The 21,149-nt window shown below is 43.4% G+C and overlaps 1 protein-coding gene across 1 annotated transcript in view; it reads left to right on the plus strand.

Annotated features, from left to right (window-relative positions):
• Nucleotides 1-21,149, plus strand: part of LOC126095530 (uncharacterized) — a 391,122-nt gene that overhangs the window by 348,799 nt on the left and 21,174 nt on the right. The window contains exon 7 of the mRNA XM_049910312.1: nucleotides 14,814-15,641. Within this exon, the coding sequence (XP_049766269.1) occupies nucleotides 14,814-15,641 (828 nt within the window). The remainder of the gene's footprint in view (nucleotides 1-14,813; nucleotides 15,642-21,149) is intronic.

A 21,149-nucleotide genomic window follows, 5' to 3' on the forward strand; every position in this document is an offset into this window, starting at 1 on the left:
AGCACTTTCCACCTCACCCTACTACAGCAGTCGGACAGACGCTCCTAACGTACCAAAAAGAAATGCATGAAAAACTTTCAGCGATAAATATCTTCTGGAGTCGTCCGCTGTAAGGAAAGGACACAAAAATATTCTATTTTATTACGCAACTATTGGGATACTTGGGTACTGGAGTATTGCTAGTTAGTGTAAGAAAAACATTGAACGAACGGAAAATTTTATTCATTGTAAAATCTGAGAAAATCAAGTGAAACTTTTATTTATAAACTGATACACAAATTTCCAGGTTCTTTTCGGAATAGGAGGTTACCTCTTATGGATAGGAATCCTGTTATGAAATTTATATACAAAGTGTGGGAAAGCTCTTTCATCCCTTTCTTTTAAGAATGTTATTTACTCGGCAGAATGGCCCAGGACTCCTGTCTGCCCCTAGTCAAACTATTGGCGTGGTATACCGGTCAGATAACCAGTCCACCGCGATTCCACTCAATTTTCGCTCACAGGCGCTAATTAATACTCTGTCTGTGTTCACACCACACATTAAGTGTCGTGGCCAACACAGTGAACAATGCTTAATCGCGAGTGACTCAATATAGAGTATCACTCCGATTCGCTAGCGACAGAGGTGCTCTCTCAGTGCAGTACTGAGTGGGGACTTAGTTTCTCGCTCTCTACGTACACGCACGAGTGCACTCGCTCCCGCTACGTGTTCCCGCTTCACGCTTCAAGAGCGTCACCGGAACTATCCCTCTCCACACAAAAAGCGAAAGGGTATATCATCCGCTGTGTTTCCCTCACTCCTCCAGCTCATTGCGTCATAAATAGTCCGCCAATCAGCGTTACTGTGACAAACGGGGGAATGGCGCTCCGTTTAAGCCGACCAATCCGGAAATATATAGCATCTTCATTAGGCGTTTATTGTCCACCTGTGAGAACTCTGAAACTGTGCACTAGGTCCGTCAAAACACGCGTATGCTGAGTCTCTCCCAAACAATACAGCGGGTTTTGCTTTTAAGGTGAACAAGCAGAGCATTATGCCTTTTCTCTGGCAAATAACTGTTTTGGTCCCTGGGCGGTCGGCCGGCCTGCGCAGCTGCTTGCTAACTCACCCTCCTACAGACTTTTAGCTGGCTGGTTGCCTCTGCCGAACAAAAACTCCCGTGGCCGTCGTGTCTTGAATATTTGTGTACGACAGCCTCGACTTTTTAATCTCGGTGCACACTTGCGATTTATTTATTAGATTTGCATATCGACTAAAATGGAAATATGTAAAACTGCCTCTACCCTATCGAGTTTGGGCTCGAATGAAACGTCTTGATATGCAGAATACGATAGTGAGGTCGGAATATGTAAGAAATGAAGGTCAGGAGACCATGCCACCTTACACAACTGCACAGCAATATTTTCAAAATCATCTGTGTGTGTGTGTGTGTGTGTGTGTGTGTTGTTCTGTCTTCCATGATATATTTTGCACACATTACCACCCGCCATGGTCTATGCAGCTTGGTGTCAATGGGGTGGCTTGCTGCCTCAACGATACAGATGGTCTTACCATAGGATCAACCACAATGGAAGGGTATCTGCTGAGAGGCCAGGCAAACGTGGGTTCCTTAAGAGTGGCAGGAGCCTTTTCATTAGGTGCAAGGGCAACAGTCTGGCTATTGACTGATCTAGTCTTGTAATACCAGCCAAAACAGCCTTGCTGTGCTGATACTGCATATGGCTAAAACCAAAGGGAAACTACAGCCTTAATTATTCCCAAGCTCTACTGTATGGTTAAATGAAAATATTACGGAGGTAAAATAATGTCCCATTCGGATCTGTGGGCGGCGTCTACTCAGGAGGATGTCATCATGAGGAGAAACAAAACTGACTACGAATTGGAGCGTGGAACGTTAGATTCCTTTATCAAAAATGGTTCAAATGGCTCTGAGCACTATGGGACTTAACATCTACGGTCATCAGTCCCCTAGCACTTAGAACTACTTAAACCTAACCAACCTAAGGACGTGACACACATCCATGCCCAAGGCAGGATTCGAACCTGCGACCGTAGCTGTCACGCGGTTCCACACTGAAGCGCCTAGAACCGCACGGCATTCCGTTATCGGGAAGGGGCAGATTAGATAATTTAAAAAGAGGACTGATTCCGTTGAAGTTAGATGTAGTGAATTTCGGTGGCTGGAGGAACTTCTGATCAGGTGAATAAAGACTTATAAATACAAAGTCATGGTTTGAAATACTCGTTACTGAAAGCACTTTATACACTTTCCAGCCAATATGACCACCTGCCAGAAGCCTGAATAACCAACTTTTGGGGTACAGAACGCTGCAAGGCATGCAGGAGGAAGTCAGTACGTTTCTGAAAGGTACCGACAGGTTTGTGAAGCCATGCTGACTCCAGTGTCGTGGCCAGCCGCTGTAGGTTTTTTGGTTGAGGACCCAAGGCGCGAACAGCCCGTTTGAGGTGGTCACACAGATTCTCGATTGGGTTTAAATCCGGGGAGTTTAGTGGCCTGGGGAGTGTGGTAAACTCATCCTGGTGCCCTTCTGCTCTTCGAACTACGCACGAACACTGCCAGGTGTGTGACACTTTGCACTGTCATGCTGGCAGATGCCATCGTGCCGAGGAGCAACAATTGTATAAAGGGGTGTACATGGTCCCCAAGCGTATATGCTTACTTGTGTTGATCCATTGTGCCTTCCAAAATGAGGTGATCACTCATGGAAATACGTGAAAAAATTCCGCACAGCATAATGCTTCCTCCCCGGTCTGGATCCTTCCGACGATTGTTGTAGGGTGTTCCCTTTCAGACGTTTCACGCCTATGGAACATAAAACGTGATTCATCTGAAAAGGCCACCTGACGCCACTGACTATATGTCCAGTTGCGGTACTGATGTGCAAATTCCAGCTTCCGTCACCAATGAAGAGCAGTGACCATGGGTGCACGAACCAGGCACCTGCTGCAGAGGACCATACGCACCAACGTTCACTGAATGGTCATTGATGAGACACTGTAGGTAGCCCGCTGGTTCATCTAGGGGGTCAGTTGTTCAACAGTTACGCGTCTATTCACCCGTACACGTCTCCGCAGCCATCGTTCACCGCTGTCATCTACAGCCTGTGGTGCACCGCACCTCTTTCGGCGTCGGTTTCAGATAGCGTCAGTTTGCAACGCACGCTATATTCTAACCACAACTAAAACCTGGTAGTCAAGGAAGGCAGGATTCAGTTACGATTGTGGACAGGACCGTAATTAGTTACTATTGCTTCCCTTTTCCAATTACATACATTTATTTTAAAACGGTAACTCCAGACTCAGCAAAAAATAAAGATATCACACATTATTAATGAAGGAATAAACAATTGTGTAATTAATAGAGCTTTCAGTGCGTTACATTTTATCAAACGAGCATAGAATACGGACACCGCAAGTAATGTTTTAAAAACAAGCCAATGTGATGCCAATTAGAATTTTAAGGCAAGTAACCACAGTCACCGCTAAAGGCCTTTAACGGCAAGAACGGCAATTATTTAAAAAATTTAAGAAACATACTGTAAAACAGCAATGCATTAGCAAAGGTTAATGTAAAAAGACGGGCAACTGATCACCAAACGAGTGATACAAAATGATGGTAATCTTGGTAGCACAACCATTTAAACCTGCTGTAACGCCAAGAATGAAAATTAAGTAAAAATAATTTACAAAACATACAGTAAAACAGGAAATACAACAACAAATGTTAATGTAAAAGAACAAGCAACTGATCACCAAACAGAGGAGACAAAATGATGGTAATCTTGGTAGCACGATCATTTAAACCTGCTGTAATGCCAAGAATGGCAATTACATAAAAAATTTAGAAACATAGAATAAAACACCAAATATAATAATAAAACACAAGGGCCAGTCACAGACGGTGTACCAGGAGTCGACCTCTGAGTAGGTCCGACAAAAAACACAGGAGTTGCACAGGATGGTAATTCAGATTAGTGGCAGTCTAACGAAAGACTAATGATAATCTTGCTGAGGCTACCTAACGTCCAATAAATCAGATACAAAGATGTAAAAATACGCCAAACCGGCAGTCTGGACTCCACCCACAGAACATTGTGCTTAGAGCGCCCGGAATGAGAAAGGAATCACTACCACCAGGGTAGAAGAATCGCCAACCAACCTACAATCAAGAAAGTTGCCAAACCTACACGCCTCACCGGACAGCAGCGGTAAGACGAGGAAACGTACATTGCCATTACATACACTAACCCCCAGAGCAGGTAACTGGGGCATTAGCGGCCACGAAGCGGGAAAAATGCCGCTGGTTGAACACAAATAGTAACAAACTAAACGCAATAAATAGTAATTAGAAGTCCAGGAAAGCTAATCAGATCCGTCTTCCCCAAGCCCTCCACTCGCTGCTCTTCGCCTCAGCAACACTATGAGTAGCAACACGAACCCGAGTCACTCGAGAATTGCAAGATCTCACAATGGTGGAAGTTTCCCTACTTGAACCCAAATGGACTAAACTTGAAGCTTGCCGGATCCGGTTTACGACGAGGTCGTGCACCCTCGTGATCACAGGCCATCAATCCAGCAGTCCATGCGCGCCGCCAGCGGTCCCAGCGTGTTTTTGCACTGCTCAGACCTGGCTCCTCCTGAGTACCCCTATCGAAATGCACAAAGATGCACAAAGATAGGGCCACAGTTACTACATAGCAATAACCGCGCTTGCGAAACCAAGTGGCGCCAGTCAACACGAGAAGAAGACAAACAACCGCAACCATGTCAATTAAACGATACGGTCTGGCCTCCAACAGAGGACGGAAACCTACAAACAGCACCAATGCGAGCTGCAGCACGGTTCAACAACGGCACACAGACAGTTTACAAACTTAGCCATTTTGGAAATACTTACACCCTTGGCCCGAAAGTTAACGATCATTCTCGTTTGGACGTCAGTTAAATCGATGTGTTTCAACAGTTCGACAACGACCACACTGGGAACCGAGTCCTCCCGACAAAGTGACAACACTTGAAAAATACTCTGCACAGGCGACTGAGTGCCGAGCTAATGTATGGTGTACTGGTATTCATAATCCTACTTGAAGTTTCGTCATAGCCATGTGAATCTATGTCCTTTAATGGTGTAATAATTGGTTTAATTTCATCTTTGCTCCTTTCCTGTAGATGGATATGATGAACAAGGGCAGTCATATGAAAACTAGACAAATGGAACAAAAGTGAACTGTTTATTATTTCAAATCGGCGTAAGACTTAATACATTTATCCTACTGTGAGACAAGATGGTCAATGACTTCAAGGAAAAATGTTTGCCGTTGCCTACGGAAACATTGTGCCCTGGCGTGTACCTCGTCGTCCAATGCAATTCGACAGCCACGAATGACCATCTTCAGGTTTCCAACAATCTGGAAATCGCATAGGGAGAGATCGGGACTATATGGAGAATGTGTAAGGGTTCCCAGTGAAAGTTCCGCAGCGTAGTCGAAATAACCTCGGCGACTCGTGCAAAGATGTGGGCTTTTGCACTTGTCGCGCGCTTAAATTTTTGCAAAAATTGAAGCGCACCTTCAAGTCCGAACATCCAGGAATGTTGACGGACGGTATCGTTTTGTTACAGGATAAAGCCCGCCCACATGTTGCTAAGCTTGTTTCGACTACGTTGCAGGAGCTTCGCTGGAAAGCCCTTACACGTCCTCCATACCGTCCAGATCTCTCCCCATGCGCTTTTCAGATTTTTGGAGTTCTGAATAAAGACATTGGTGGCCATAGATTTGCTTCCGACGAAGCACGCCTGGATTCCGTAGGCAATGGCAGACGTTTTTTTTCATTTGTCTTACAGTGGGACAAATGTGTTAATAGTTACGATGGTTACCTTTGAAAAAAAAATAACCTGGTTACTCACTATTTTTCCGTATGTCTCGTTTTATATGACTGCTCCATACAGTTGTCTTGGAAACCAGTTCTCAAGCACTCTTCATATTTACCTGTACCGATATAAGTCTGATTTCACTTGCCGACTATTGACAAGCAGTGATTATTAAGTAGTTTGGACAACTCTGCTAGTGAACAGGCAAGAGAAGTGTAATATATTTAATATGTTGAGCACTCACACTCTGCCCTGGTACGTCTTTCACATTAACCATATAGTTTTAATTTTGCTCTGAGAGTTGTTTATTCGCTTGGTGTAATGCATTGTTTTAACCTTCCTCATGACATTCCTCAATACCTTGCAATATTGTTTGAAGTGAAATTCTATTACTCGGCTCTGACTTTCTTCATCTTACATCTGCAGTGACATTCTAATGCCATTAGCTATCTATTTCGGTTGTGGTTGCTTATTAGTACTGCATGACTGTCTATAATTTTTAACAGGAAAGAGCTATCAAAGAACGTGATACAGGTTTGATGAAATGTATTATATTTATCGTTCAAGCGTGTTGTCAAGTTTCCTCTGGAATTCTGGGCTATAAATATCTGCATTGCAAATGGACTCATGTCTATAAATCTTCTGCTCATACTTTGGGGTATGACTTTCAATATAAGTAGCTACGCATCATGCATGATCTCAGAGGCCATTACTAATTTTTCTCACACTGTACCCTTCTATCCATAGCCTTCACAATGATGGTTACTGTCATCTGCCAAAAAGAAATTTTGCAGTCATCAGTCATGTTCGATCATAAATTATGACTATTCACTGCTGGTCATTGAAGCTGCAATACAACAATGCAGCATGAGACAAACGTCAACTTGACTTATGTGCTGGGTATGCAAATTATTAACATGTCAATGATACGAATTAGGTAGGAGTAACGCCTCTCGTATATTCTTTATATAAATAAAGGTTATGCAGCATTCAGGAATTGCATTTTGATGTTGGTTGTTCATGAAAAGATCGTTGTATGCCTCATGTAAGAAAGAGAAGCACCGTTCATCATATGCGAGAATTCGACAGCGGTACTATCGTGGCCTTTCGAGACCGCAGTTTACCATTTCCGACAGTGCTGCTAGTGTTGGTCGGGGTATCACAACTGTCGCGCGAATATGCACGTGAAGGGTTCAGGAGGAATGTACTCAGTGCCATGCAGGATCTCAACAGCCCCACGCAATTAGCGCGAAAGGCAAAGGTCCCGAGTTCGAGTCTCGGTCCGGCACACAGTTTTAATCTGCCAGGAAGTTTCATATCAGCGTACACTCCGCTGCAGAGTGAAAATCTCATTCATGGCGACATTTGTTGTGGTTTCTCTTGACGCAGCAGTGGAGAGTGTTGTTTGCTTAGCGGTACAGGATCGTAGTGCCAATCTTGAGACAGGAAACAGGCTTGTTTGCAGTGAAGCATCTACATCTACATACGTACTCCGAAAGCCACCATAATGTGCGTGGTGGAAAGGCGTTCTACCACTAATAATAATTTCCTCTCATTTTCCTCTCACAAACAATGATAAACGACTGTCTACATGCCTCCACACGAGCACTACTTTCTCTTATCTTTGTGGTCCTTGAGAGAAGTAAAGCTGTAAAGCTGTGAGGACGGGGCGTGAGTCGTGCTTGGGTAGCTCAGATGGTCGAGCACTTGTCCGCGAAAGGCAAAGGTCCCGAGTTCGAGTCTCGGTCCGGCACACAGTTTTAATCTGCCAGGAAGTTTCATATCAGCGTACACTCCGCTGCAGAGTGAAAATCTCATTCATGGCGACTATTGTTGTGGTTTCTCTTGACGCAGCAGTGGAGAGTGTTGGCTGTGTAGATCGTGGTGCGCCCAACAACACGGGGCGCAAGAATGGTATCATCTCATCTTTTTAGACGAGTCCCTGTTTTACGTACACCATCATGACGGACTGCCAGACTGCATTCAGCATCTTTACACGAGCCCGGTACTAGGGGTGACGGTGTGGATGCTCCTGGGACGAAACATGATCACCTCAGGTTCGCAAGCCCCGTAATACAGACAGCAGGCGTTGACGCTTTAAGGCTGGTGACTGTCCTATCTTCGAGAACTCCATAACAGTACCGTTCAAGAAGATAAACCGAGCGAGATGGCTAAGTTGTTAGCACACTGGACTCGCATTCGGGAGGACAACGCTTCAAACCCGCGTCCGGCCATCCTGATTTACGTTTTCCGTGATTTCCCTAAATCGCTCCAGGTAAATGCCGAGATGGTTCCTTTGAAAGGACGTGGCCGATTTCCTTCCCCATCCTTCCATAATCCGAGCTTGTGCTGCGTCTGCAATGATCTCATTGTCAATGGGACGTTAAACACTAATAATCTCCTCTTCCAAGAAGATAACACAAGGTACCATTTTGCCTGTACCGTCCTAACCTACCTTTATACAGAAGGTGTTCGATTATTGCCATGGTCAGAACGTTCTCCAGATCTCTCACCCTTTGAAAACGCCTAGTCATGGATTGCCAGAAGACCAGCACACCACCCCTCGTCAACCACTACGGTTGATCTTGTACTGGTGTAGAGCTGAAGCAGCGTGGAATAACTTATCCGTATCCGTCATCCAAGCTCCGTTCAACTCAGTGCCTACCCAGATTAGAGTAGATGTTGCTGCTACTAGAGGTGGAAGCTGTGAGTACATAATTCCGCACCTTGTAGACCCCCAAAATAATCTATCAAGTACTCTTCTTACTTTATTGTATACACATAATAATTTAAATTTTATTTGCTATCCTACCTGGTGTTGCAATTTTAATGGCCAGTAGTGTAATAAAAAAGCAATGGAACTATAATACAGTCGTATATCTTCCACTCACCAACCCACCATTGTACAGCATCCTCATCAAGTGCAATTGAAGATAACTTAAGAAAATCCTTCTGCTACCTATTTTCTAGATGCAAAATAAACTACGGGTCAGCTTTTTCCCTAATTCCACGATGTTTCATCTTAGGCAAAAATGCATCATGATGCACACAATCAAAAGGTTTTTTAATCAAAGAAGGTATCTAATACCTTCAACTTCTATTTTAGCGAAGAGCCTGCCTCACAAATCAAAGAATAAATTGTATTTTCGGTTGCTAGTCCCTCGCTGGATCCAAAGTACGAACTAACGGCAAATGACTGCGAACTAATATGGGTAGAGGTTATACTTGACAATCGGACTAAATTATTAATTGGATCGTTTTACCGACCCCCAGACTCACAAGACATAGTTGCTGAACAGTTCAAAGAAAACTTGAGTCTCATTTCAAATAAGTACCCCACTCATACAATTATAGTCGGTGGTGACTTCATACTAACCTCCATGTGCTGGAAAAATTATACGTTTAAAGCCGGCGGCAGACATAAAACTTCATCCGAAATTGTACTGAATGCTTTCTCAGAAAATTATTTTGAACAATTAGTTCATGAGCCCACTCGAAGCGTAAATGGTTGCGAAAGTATACTTGTCCTCTTAGCAACAAATAATCATGGACAAATAGGGAGTATCGTGACGAATACAGGGATTACGACCACAAGGCAGTTGCTGCTAGGCTGAATACCGTAACACCTACAATCATCAAAAAGAAACGCAAACTACATCTATTTAAAAAAAGCTGCTAAAATACTCTTAACGCCTTTTTAAGAGACAGTTTTCAGTCCTTCCGATCTGATCATGTAAGCGTAGAAAAGGTGTGGAATGATTTCAAGGAGATAGTATGGACGGCAATTGAGAGATATATACCACATAAATTAATAAGTGGTGGTACTGATTCCCCATGGTACACAATCAATGAAAAGAGCACGCCAAATTCAAAAGAAGGCAAAATCCCCAAGATTGGCAAAGTTTTGTAGAAGTTAGAAATATAACGCGTACTTCAATGGGAGATGCTTTTAATAATTTCCACAACAAAATTCTGCCCCGAAATCTGGCAGAAAACCCAAAGAGATTCTGGTCATACATAAAGCACATCAGTGGCAAGACGCAATCAATACCTTCACTGTGCGATAACAACGGTGAAGTCACTGATGACAGTGCCACTAAAGCAGAGTTATTAAACACGGTTTTCCGAAACACCTTAACCAAAGAAAACGAGGTAAATATTCCTGAATTCCAATCAAGAACAACTGCCACGATGAGAAACATAGATGTACATATCCTCGGTGTAGCAAAGCAGCTTAAATCACTTTATAAAGTCAAGGCCTCCGGTCGAGATTGTATACCAGTCAGTTTCCTTTCAGAATATGCTGATACAATAGCTCCATATTTAGCAGTTATATACAACCGCTCGCTCACAGAAAGATCCGGACCTAAAGAATGGAAAATTGGTCGAGTCACACCAAAACCCAAAAAAGGGAAGTAGGAGTAATCCGCTAAATTATAGGCCCATATCACTAACGTCGATTTGCAGTAGGGTTTTGGAATATATACTGTATTCGAACATTATGTATTATCTCGAAGAAAACGATCTATTGACACATAGTCAGCACGGATTCAGAAAATATCGTTCTTGCGAAACACAACTAGCTCTTTATATTCATGAAGGAATGAGTGCTATCGACAGAGGATGGCAAATTGATTCCATATTTTTAGATTTCCAGAAGGCTGTCGACACCGTTCCTCACAAGCGTCTTCTAACCAAACTGCGTTCCTATGGAATATCGCCTCAGTTGTGCGACTGGATTCGTGATTTCCTTTCCGAGAGGTCACAGTTCGTAGTAAAACACGGAAGGTCTTCGAATAAAACAGAAGTAATATCTGGCGTTCCCCAAGGAAGTGTTATAGGCCCTCTACTGTTCATGATGTATGTTTATGTCACAGGAATCAATCTGAGTGGCCCTCTTAGATTATTTGCTGTCATTACCGTCTTGTAAAGTCATCAGATGACCAAAACGAATTGCAAAATGATTTAGATAAGATATCTGTATGGTGCTAAAAGTGACAATTGACCCTGAAGAAAGAATAAGTGTGAAGTTATTCACATGAGTACCAAAAGAAATCCGTTAAATTTCGATTGCGCGATAAGTCAAACCAACCTCAACGCTGTAAATTCAACTAAATACTTAGAAATAACAATTACAAATAACCTAAATTGTATCGATCACACAGATAATGTTGTGGGAAGAGCCCGTATTTCTCCTTGGCACCGAGAGAGAGGTTAACATCCTGTTAGACATCCAGGTCATTAAAGGCGAGGCATCAATTAGAAGGAGTTTGCCAGGGACTCTAGAAGAAACTATCCCAGCATTTGTCTGAAATCATTTAAGAAAAACCAAATTTAGGATGACCAACCGAGTACGAGTCCGATTTCTTTAGCATTGTAGAACATCGATCGATAGTCATGTCAGAGGAGAACATTACGATAAGTCCGTTACCTGTAGTTAATTATCAACAGATAATGGATACCTTCCTAGAAACTTCTTTCCCCCTTTGGACCACATGCGCTGCCGTGGTATGGATTATAGTAGTTTTTGAAGACCGCGAACGTACATTTTGCTCCTAGGCTTCCACGTCCTCATTAGTACTGAAATACAAGAATATTGTGGGCCACATGGATCGTTCGATAAAATTAAAATAAATGTATGACTATTGAGTGTAAGTGTGGCGGCTTACACGGCCAAATAATTTAATAAGATTTTTCAGAATTGTTTTAAACCCAATTATGAACTACATTACTGGCCATTAAAATTGCTACACCACGAAGATGACGTGCTACAGACGCGAAATTTAACTGACAGGAAGAAGATGCTGTGATATGCAAATGATTAGCTTTTCAGAGCATTCACACAAGGTTGGCGCCGGTGGCGACACCTACAACGTTCTGACATGAGGAAAGTTTCCAGTCGATTTCTCATACACAAACAGCAGTTGACCGACGTTGCCTGGCGAAAAGTTTTGTGATGCCTCGTGTAAGGAGGAGAAATGCGTACCATCACGTTTCCGACTTTGATGAAGGTCGGATTGTAGCCTATGGCGATTGCGGTTTATCGTATCGCGACATTGCTGCTCGCGTTGGTCGAGATACAATGACTGTTAGCAGAATATGGAATCGGTGGGTTCAGGAGGGTAATACGGAACGCCGTGCTGGATCCCAACGGCCTCGTATCACTAACAGTCGAGATGACAGGCATCTTATCCGCATGGCTGTAACGGATCGTGCAGCCACGTCTCGATCCCTGTGTCAACAGATGGGGACGTTTGCAAGACAACAACCATCTGCACGGACAGTTCGACGACGTTTGCAGCAGCATGGACTACCAGCTTGGAGACTATGGCTGCGGTTACCCTTGACGCTGCATCACAGACAGGAGCGCCTGCGACGGTGTACCCAACGACGAACCTGGGTACACGAATTTCAAAACGTCATTTTTTCGGATGAATCCAGGTTCTGTTTACAGCATCATGATGGTCGCACCCGTGTTTGGCGACATCGCGGTGAACGCACATTGGAAGCGTGTATTCGTCATCGCCATACTGGCATATCACCCGGGGTGATGGTATGGGGTGTCATTGGTTACACGTCTCGGTCATCTCTTGTTCGCATTGACGGCACTTTGAACAGTGGACGTTACATTTCAGATGTGTTACGATCCGTGGCTCTACCCTTCATTCTATCCCTGCGAAACCCTACATTTCAGCAGGATAATGCACGACCGCATGTTGCAGGTCCTGTATGGGCCTTTCTGGATACAGAAAATGTTCGACTGCTGCCCTGGCCAGTACATTCTCCAGATCTCTCACCAATTGAAAACGTCTGGTCAATGGTGGCCGAACAACTGGCTCGTCACAATACGCGAGTCACTACTCTTGATGAACTGTGGTATCGTGTTGAAGCTGCATGGGCAGCTATACCTGTACACGCCATCCAAGCTCTGTTTGACTCAATGCCCAGGCATATCAAGGCCGTTATTATGGCCAGAGGTGGTTGTTCTGGATACTGATTTCTCAGGATCTATACACCCAAATTGCGTGAAAATGTAATCACATGTCAGTTCTAGTATAATATATTTGTCCAGTGAATATCCGTTTATCACCTGCATTTCTTCTTGGTGTAGCAATTTTAATGACCAGTAGTGTATCTTGGCACAAAGAAATGCCGTTGTCCTGTTTAAAATGACCAGTTAACGAGTCGTGCGAAAGATTTTCCGACAAAAGAAAATTCAACCTCTATTCGATAACTTGTCCATTGTTATCAGTAGACTCCAGGCATGTCACGGACATCTAAGAATTTTTTGGAAACTACAGCTCACGACTTTATGAGGTCTCAGTTCTATGAAAATGAACCCTGTAATCGATTGGTATCACTACAAATGTGGCACAGTAGATGAAGTTTTGTATATATCTTCTTCATGTGAGTGCCTAAAAAAGCGTGGCTTCTGTTATTTTATTAATAAAAGAATTCCTTTGGTATTAAGCTACAATGTCGCACGTACAACAGCGATCTCATCGACACATGTCTCGCAGATTTCTCACCAAATGGGATGCTACCTGAGATAAGGTGTCTTATCTGCTGTAAAGTCAGTTCGCCTCATATGCCTCAGTTCGGATCGTTTTGTGTTCAGAGGAATTTTTGAGTCCTTAGCAAGTATAATGCAATGACTGAGTTCCCATTTACTTAAGGACCACGAACAGCGGCATTTGAGCCGAACTGTCTATACAACAGATAACACACTTTACCTCAGCTAACGACCCACTTAAAAAAACTGCGAGTGACGTGTCGATGAGATCGCTGTTGTGGTATTTGCAATGTTCTTCGTAGCCGATGTTGTGAAAGCACGCTAGTCTCGTGATATTTGAACCAGAGCTAGCAGGTTCGACTCCGTACGAGAGTACTTGGCCGGAAAGTGCAAAAGAATACAATTGCTGATCACAAGCTGTAGAGAAATGACGTAATTGTTACCCCTTGAAGAAGGTGGCTTCGAAACTATTGGTATGATCCATTCGTCAGTTAGGCACATCAAGTTCTTGAGCCATCTGTGCGATTTGAGAGGAATGCTGGCACCAGTTTCACTCCCTCCCTTCCCTCTGGTCGTCGACGATTAGACAAACACACGACTAATAACTGCAATCACTCATAACAATCACTAAACAATAACATTTGTCACTTTACACTTGCACTTCACTAAGGCAAAAGAACCACTGTATGTTAAAAAAGAAAAAGTTTCTACTTAAACACCTACGTCGGTCCTAGAATCTCCGAGGTAACAATATCGTAAAGGTTGATTTGTTATTTCGGAGGGATTTTGAGTATATGGGGAACATGCACGCATGTGTCCTAGCTACTAAGATTTCGTATTCTGCCTCCCATACATCTTATGTTATTATAACCATGTTGGAATCTAAGCGCGCGCACACACACACACACACACACACACACACACACACACACACACACAGAGAGAGAGAGAGAGAGAGAGAGAGAGAGAGAGAGAGAGAGGAGAGACCATCTGAAAAATCCGATAATATAACGATTATTTCTAGAACGTAAACGACGGTCGGGGTGGCCGAGCGGCTCTAGGCGCTACAGTCTGGAACCGCGCAACCGCTACGGTCGCAGGTTCGAATCCTGCCTCGGGCATGGATGTGTGTGATGTCCTTAGGTTAGTTAGGTTTAAGTAGTTCTAAGTTGTAGGGGACTGATGACCACAGAAGTTAAGTCCGATAGTGCTCAGAGCCATTTGAACCATTAGAACGTAAACACATACTAGCATTGTATTATTAACTGCACCTTACTGTCCTAGGATATTAAGAACTGCAGAACATTTTAACTACTAATAAGATGAAGATAAAAGACCAGTTATTTTTAATTCACAGCAAAAATACGTAGCAGGTTGTTGGGCTAACCGTGGACAAACTGATGCTCCAGCACGACCAACCCGCCGAGCAGAACGTCCGACCAACTGCGATGCCAAATGTTGCTGACAGTCCGCGGCTGAAGATGTTACTGGCCGGTGGCAGCGGCGCCTCGGCACTTCTTCCGGTCCTTGAGAAGAGGCTGTTAGACTCCAACGACGTCGCAACTCCTGCCGGCAGTGATGCCAGTTGGTGCCCCTACAAACTGCTACAATTCCCGACGTCTCACCATCACCAGGCTTCGTGTCCGCCTGCTGAGCATCAGCCTCTGAATCAGTCACCCCAGCAGATGTCTGCACTGTCACATCCACCAGCAAACGCTGTAGCTTTGTACGAGCAGCTGCCGCCGCTACAACAGGCAAATCCACCACCACTAACAACTCATTCAGTTCCACCAGTGCCATCACGAGCCCAGCCAGATCCACCACCACCACCACCACCACCACCACCACCACCAGCAGCTAAACAAGGTTCCACAACCTCACCGCCGCTACATCAGCGAGGTCCTCTTCCTCTTCCTCTTCCTCCTCCTCCTCCTCCTCCTCCTGCAACACCATCACTACCACCATCTCTACCAGGTCTACCACCACCTCTAACACAACCATCACCACAATCACCAGCACCACCACGTCAGCCTTACCTACCTCTACAGCCAGCTCGCTCAGATCCTCAACAATTATCAACACAACCAGAACCCACGCCGAACCACCAGTCACGGAAGCCGCCGCAGCCATCGCAAAAACGTGAGGAGTGTCCTACTGCAGCGACATACACCGAAGCGAAGACAAACCACATGTGTGAAGAGTGTGGCAAGTTCTTTGCCACAAAGACGTCGCTTAAGGTAAGATTCGTAAATAGAATTTCACGTTCTCTAGTCTGCCTGTCGACCACCAGCACCAATACCAGCGGAAGATTGTGGATTCTTTGACGGGTCCGATAAAAGTGAACACGGGAAATGTTCTGGTTGTGACCGTGAGTGTGACCTGTGCAATTCGAGAATCGAGGTCTGAATTCCAATCCACTACACAGCCTTAATCTGTCGTGAAGTTTCAGTACAGTGTACATTATGCTAAAAAGTGAAACTTTCATTCTGGAAGCAACCAATAGACTGTGGCTAAGTCGTTCTTCATCATATCGTTTCTCCTGGATATGTTATACTAAAAAGTTTGCCGTGGAACAAAGCCCTCAGAATTCGAGAATGTAGGAGAGAGACACTCAGGGATTAAAGTCATGGCTTGGATCTTGAATTATACTGTATTTGGTCATTCGGTGATAAATGCTTTGGCACCAAATTTAATTTTTTAGGATGAGAAATAGTGCAGTTAGAATGATGTTCAGTACCTGTTATTCTACTCTGTCAGCCTTACATTTAGATATAATCAACGTTAGAGAGAATTAACTCGGGGCAGTGAAACACTGGCAGTTAACAAAAAATGTTAAACCAATAAACGCTAAAAGTTAGTATGTGTGAAACTTCTTGGAGGATTAAAACTGTGTGCCTAACTGAGAATCTGACTCGGTACCTTTGCCTTTCGCGGACAAGCGCTCTGCCAACTGAGCTACCCAAACATCACTCAAGACCTTCCATCAAAGCTCCTCCATCTGTGCAGTTAGTTGCGGTCGTGCAATGTCATCCATAACAATGAAGTCAGGTCTGAATGCACCCCTGAAAAGATGCACATGAAGAAGGAGTACAGCATCACACGAACACAACGGTGAATACAGTGTGTCCAGAGATTTGGAGGTCAGTACGCCAATGCTGTGTTATGTCTGCCCACACCATAGCACCTGGACCACAAAAACGATCATGTCCGACAATGCTGGACGGACCCTTGTATTGCCAGAGGTGAGAACGCGTAATGCACCTAGGAACATGATCGTTTGGTGGTCCAGGAGTTGTGGTGTGGAGTGGTATCATGTTGCATGTGTGTACTGACCTCCAAATCCTTGAACACGGTATACTCACTGGTCAACGTTCCTGCCCGTTCCCCAGACTTAAATACGATCTATCACAGTGGCTCCCAACCTTTCTTAGACCATACCCCTTAGGTCAATCAGACATTAGTTAGTACCCCTGTCGCCCTCCTTCTCCACATTATCATCAAATTAAGAACCCAACTAAACTGTAGAATGAAAAATATTTCTTGGAACACTCTTATTTTTAAAATGACGAAAGATGAATGACATTTAGTGTGTGTGTGTGTGTGTGTGTGTGTGTGTGTGTGTGTGTGTGTGTGTGTGTGTGTGTGTTTTAGAATGAATGATGAAGCAATTTGTGGTGCATCGCAAGTGCTACCCACAACTCCTTCTCAGATAAGAAAGCTAACTCTCCACAGCGAAACGGCCGGGTTGGGTATTTTCTCTGCCCGGGGAGTGTGTATTTGTGTTGTCCTCATCTTTTCATCATCCCTATCATTCGTGACAGTGGCTAGATTGGACTGTGTAAAAAGTTGGACTGTGAAAAAATTGGGACTTTGTAAGGGCGCTGATGACCGCGCAGTTGAGCTCCCCACAAACCAAACATCATCATCATCATCATCATCATCATCATCATCATCATCGTCTTCATCCACAGCGAGAGCAGACATGTGCAAAAAAAACATACAAAACATACTTCCCCTGCACTACTCCTCTCCACTGCAGCATTTGCTTGACTTGCATTCTGCAATCCCACTTAAAATCAAACAAGTTCCGGTGTGTGTACTATCCTTACTGTTTGTGAATCATTTGATTGTTGGACTCCTTCTGATCTGGCAGAAATTGGATGACTTCAGGGTGTTAATTCTTTGTGTCTAACTAGTCTAATAATAATAATAATAATAATAATAATAATAATACTGCGTACAGCCTTATGTAGTTACTGCTGTGTCGTGCTGTCAATTCATTTATCTCTTTCGAAGCGAGTAATGAAGCAATTTCTGGACGATTGCAGGTACTACCTACAACTTGGAGAAGACATTTTCTTGAGATTTTTAGCATTTGTTACGTATATGTCTGCTTTTATCATCAGCAATGTATGGGACAAAGCACAACATATGTGCGTAGTGGGTGGACTACGTGAGAAACCTCCACCGGATAATGCTACTAATTGAGAAAAAGTATTATAGTCTTACAAGATTGGCATAATAGTAATAATCTTTTGAAAATAATTTAGTTCCGTTACTGAAACAGAATCGAATCGTCTCGTTTGTACCCCTCAGAAAATTTTATTTTATCCCTCAGGGTGTAGTTAACCCAGGCTGGAAACCACTGATCTAGCACTTTTGGGATGCGTTGGGAAGACTTAGTACATCCACATGCACCAACGATCCCCCAACAGTTGACAGACACACTGGCGAAGGCACAGAACGCCCACCCGCAAGAACCTCTTACTAACCTTGTGTCAACGTGGGACCACATTGCAGAGTATGCAGTAGCGTCCGTGGTGGTCATACGCCCTATTACAAATCAGATCCCGCCCTTTGTCAGGTCCTGGGAACCATCATAAATCGCGACGACTTCGGTGTAATTACTGTCTTTGAAAAAACTGTCAATTCTGTTCGTTTAATTGCCTATTTCTTTCAGTTATCTTCTGTACCCTATTCCATCGAGCAATGTTACTTGGCTGTGACCATCACGCGAAAGTTACTTTCGCCTTACGTTTTGCCCACCAATAAATACAGGGTGAGGCAAGACGTAACATCCCTGTCGAAACGAGGTTTTCGGCAAATAATAGTATGCTAAGTGGTATGTACTTTATTATGTGATTAAGAGTCTTAAATTTTATATCGATCGAGGTATTGAAGCAAGTATGATTTAAAAAAATAGAATCATATACTTTACTAACATCATCCGAAAGCATTGAAAAAGTGCAGTGATATAATACTTGTTAACACTGAGACTAAAACTCTTTGCAAAAGAATCCGAGAAATATTCTAAAACTGAAAGTCAAGTCGGCTAGAATCAGCTGCTGCGTTGTAAACACGCTCATGCCAGGCTACTTTGCTTTATCAAGTCTTTCGACTGTTCACTGGTGTGCACTGCAGTTTCAGCAGGAACTGTGTCGTCTGTCGGTAGCTCATTTCTGCTTCAACATTCCTTGCAAGCAGACATGTACACCAAGGAGTAGAAGTTAGACATGCTATTTTTTTACGGCAGATAGCGGCGCGAGATGTATTGCCAAGGAAAGTGGGATCAGTCGGAGGTGTCTCATTTGCATCTTGCATCGATGTAAATTCCATCCTTGTCATCTGTCACCACACCAGGCACTCGGAGGACGTGACTTCGAAAGGCATATAGAATTTTGTTGGTTTACTCTGTACCGCTTGGGAAACGACTCCACGTTTTTCCAACGTGTATTCTTTACCGACAAAGCCACGTTTACAAATCACGGTAATGTAAATTTACGTAACAAGCAGTACTGGGCAGCTGAAAATGTACTGGCTTAGCCAGGTATAACAACAACGAGCGTGAAGCGTAAACCTGTGATGCGGCATCATAGGAAATTCCCTTGAGGGATCTTACTTCATCCCAGGGACGTTACATGGAAATACGTACGCACATTTTTTACGAACATTTTATCTGTTCTTCTAGAAGAGGTACGACTGAATAAGCGACAGTGTACATGGTTCCAACGCAATGGCTGCCGAAAGATGCAACGCAAATATTACATGAAAAGTTTCCTGACCATTGATCCAATGGAATTCTGCAGTACAATGACCGGCCCCGATCTGACTTCTCGTGATTTCTTTCTATGTGTTGCACCGAAATATCATGAAGCCCAACTACTCCAGAGGGTATGCGCCGTCGAACCGTCATTAATTTACAGCATATTACTCACTGTACTTTCATATATTCATTGCAAATATACTCTGCAATCGATGATAAGCGATTTAAACACATACTTACTCGTAAGTAAAGTGTAAAGCTTTCTTTTTGTGGGTGAATGTCGTCAGTCATTTTGAATAAATTGCTTAGTTTATTTAATGAGTGTTCCGTCTAACTAAAATTTCGAGTAGTGTTTATGAACACATTTGTCCGACAGCAGGTGGTTCACTTTAAGAAGCATTGAGGCGTCTCCTAGCAAAGACAGGTCAGGTTTTTTTTTTCGAATCTAAGGAAGTTAATAAAGTAGTTTCGTTCTTTCTTTGAATGTCGCTGTTTATCATTATGAAGCATGAATAACCGGTGTTTCTGTTTCACCTTTGACAAATAAGAAGCAACCGGGAGGGTTTAAATGGAAAACTGCCTGTCCAAACTGTAGCTGTTTCCACAAAAACCTAGAAACGTACATTCATTTGAAATAGTTTTCCTAAGGTCCATCCGATGCGCCACAAGCTAGCACGTGCCGTAGCCGTAGTTCCATGCCTAAACAAAAATCATATCTATATCGTATACGAAATGAGGTTTACGTCTACATCTACGTGATTACTCTGCTATTCACAATAAAGTGCCTGGCAGAGGGTTCAATAAACCACCTTCATGCTGTCTTTCTACCATTCCACTCTCGAACGGCACGCGGGAAAAACAAGCAGTTAAATTTTTCCGTGCGAGCCCTGATTTTTCTTATTTTATTGTGATGATCATTTCTCCCTATGTAGGTGGGTGCCAACAGAATTTTTTCGCAATCGGAGGAGAAAATTGGTGATTGAAATTTCATGAGAAGATCCCGTCGCAACGAAAAACGCCTTTGTTTTAATGATTGACACTCCAGTTCACGTATCATGTCTGTAACACTGTCTCTCCTATTTCGCGATAATATAAAACGAGCTGCCCTTCTTTGTACTTTTTCGATGTCATTCGTCAGTCCCACCTGATGCGGATCCCACACCGCACAGCAGTACTCAAGAATAGGGCGGACAAGCGTAGTGTAAGCAGCCTCTTTGGTAGACCTGTTGCACCTTCTAAGTGTTCTGCCAATGAATCGCAGTCTTTGGTTTGCTCTACCCACAATATTATCTATGTGATCGTTTCAATTTAGGTTAGTTGCAATTGTAATCCCTAAGTATTTAGTTGAATATACAGCCCTCAGATTTGTGTGACTTATCACGTAATCGAAATTTAGCTGATTTCTTTTAGTACTCATGGGAATAACTTCGCACTTTTCTTTATTCAGGGTCAATTGCCACTTTTCGCACCATACAGATATCTTGTCTAAATCATTTTGCAATTCGTTTTGGTCATTTGATGACTTTACAAGACGGTAATGACAGCATCATCTGCAAACAATCTAAGAGGGCTATTCAGATTGTTTCCTATGTCGTAAACACAGATAAAGAACAGGAGATGGCCTGTAACACTTCCTTGGGGAACTCCAGATATTACTTCTGTTTTATTCGAAGACCTTCCGTGTATTACTACGAACTGTGAC

The sequence above is a fragment of the Schistocerca cancellata genome, chromosome 8 (genome assembly GCF_023864275.1).
Source record: "Schistocerca cancellata isolate TAMUIC-IGC-003103 chromosome 8, iqSchCanc2.1, whole genome shotgun sequence".
Lineage (NCBI taxonomy): Eukaryota > Metazoa > Arthropoda > Insecta > Orthoptera > Acrididae > Schistocerca > Schistocerca cancellata.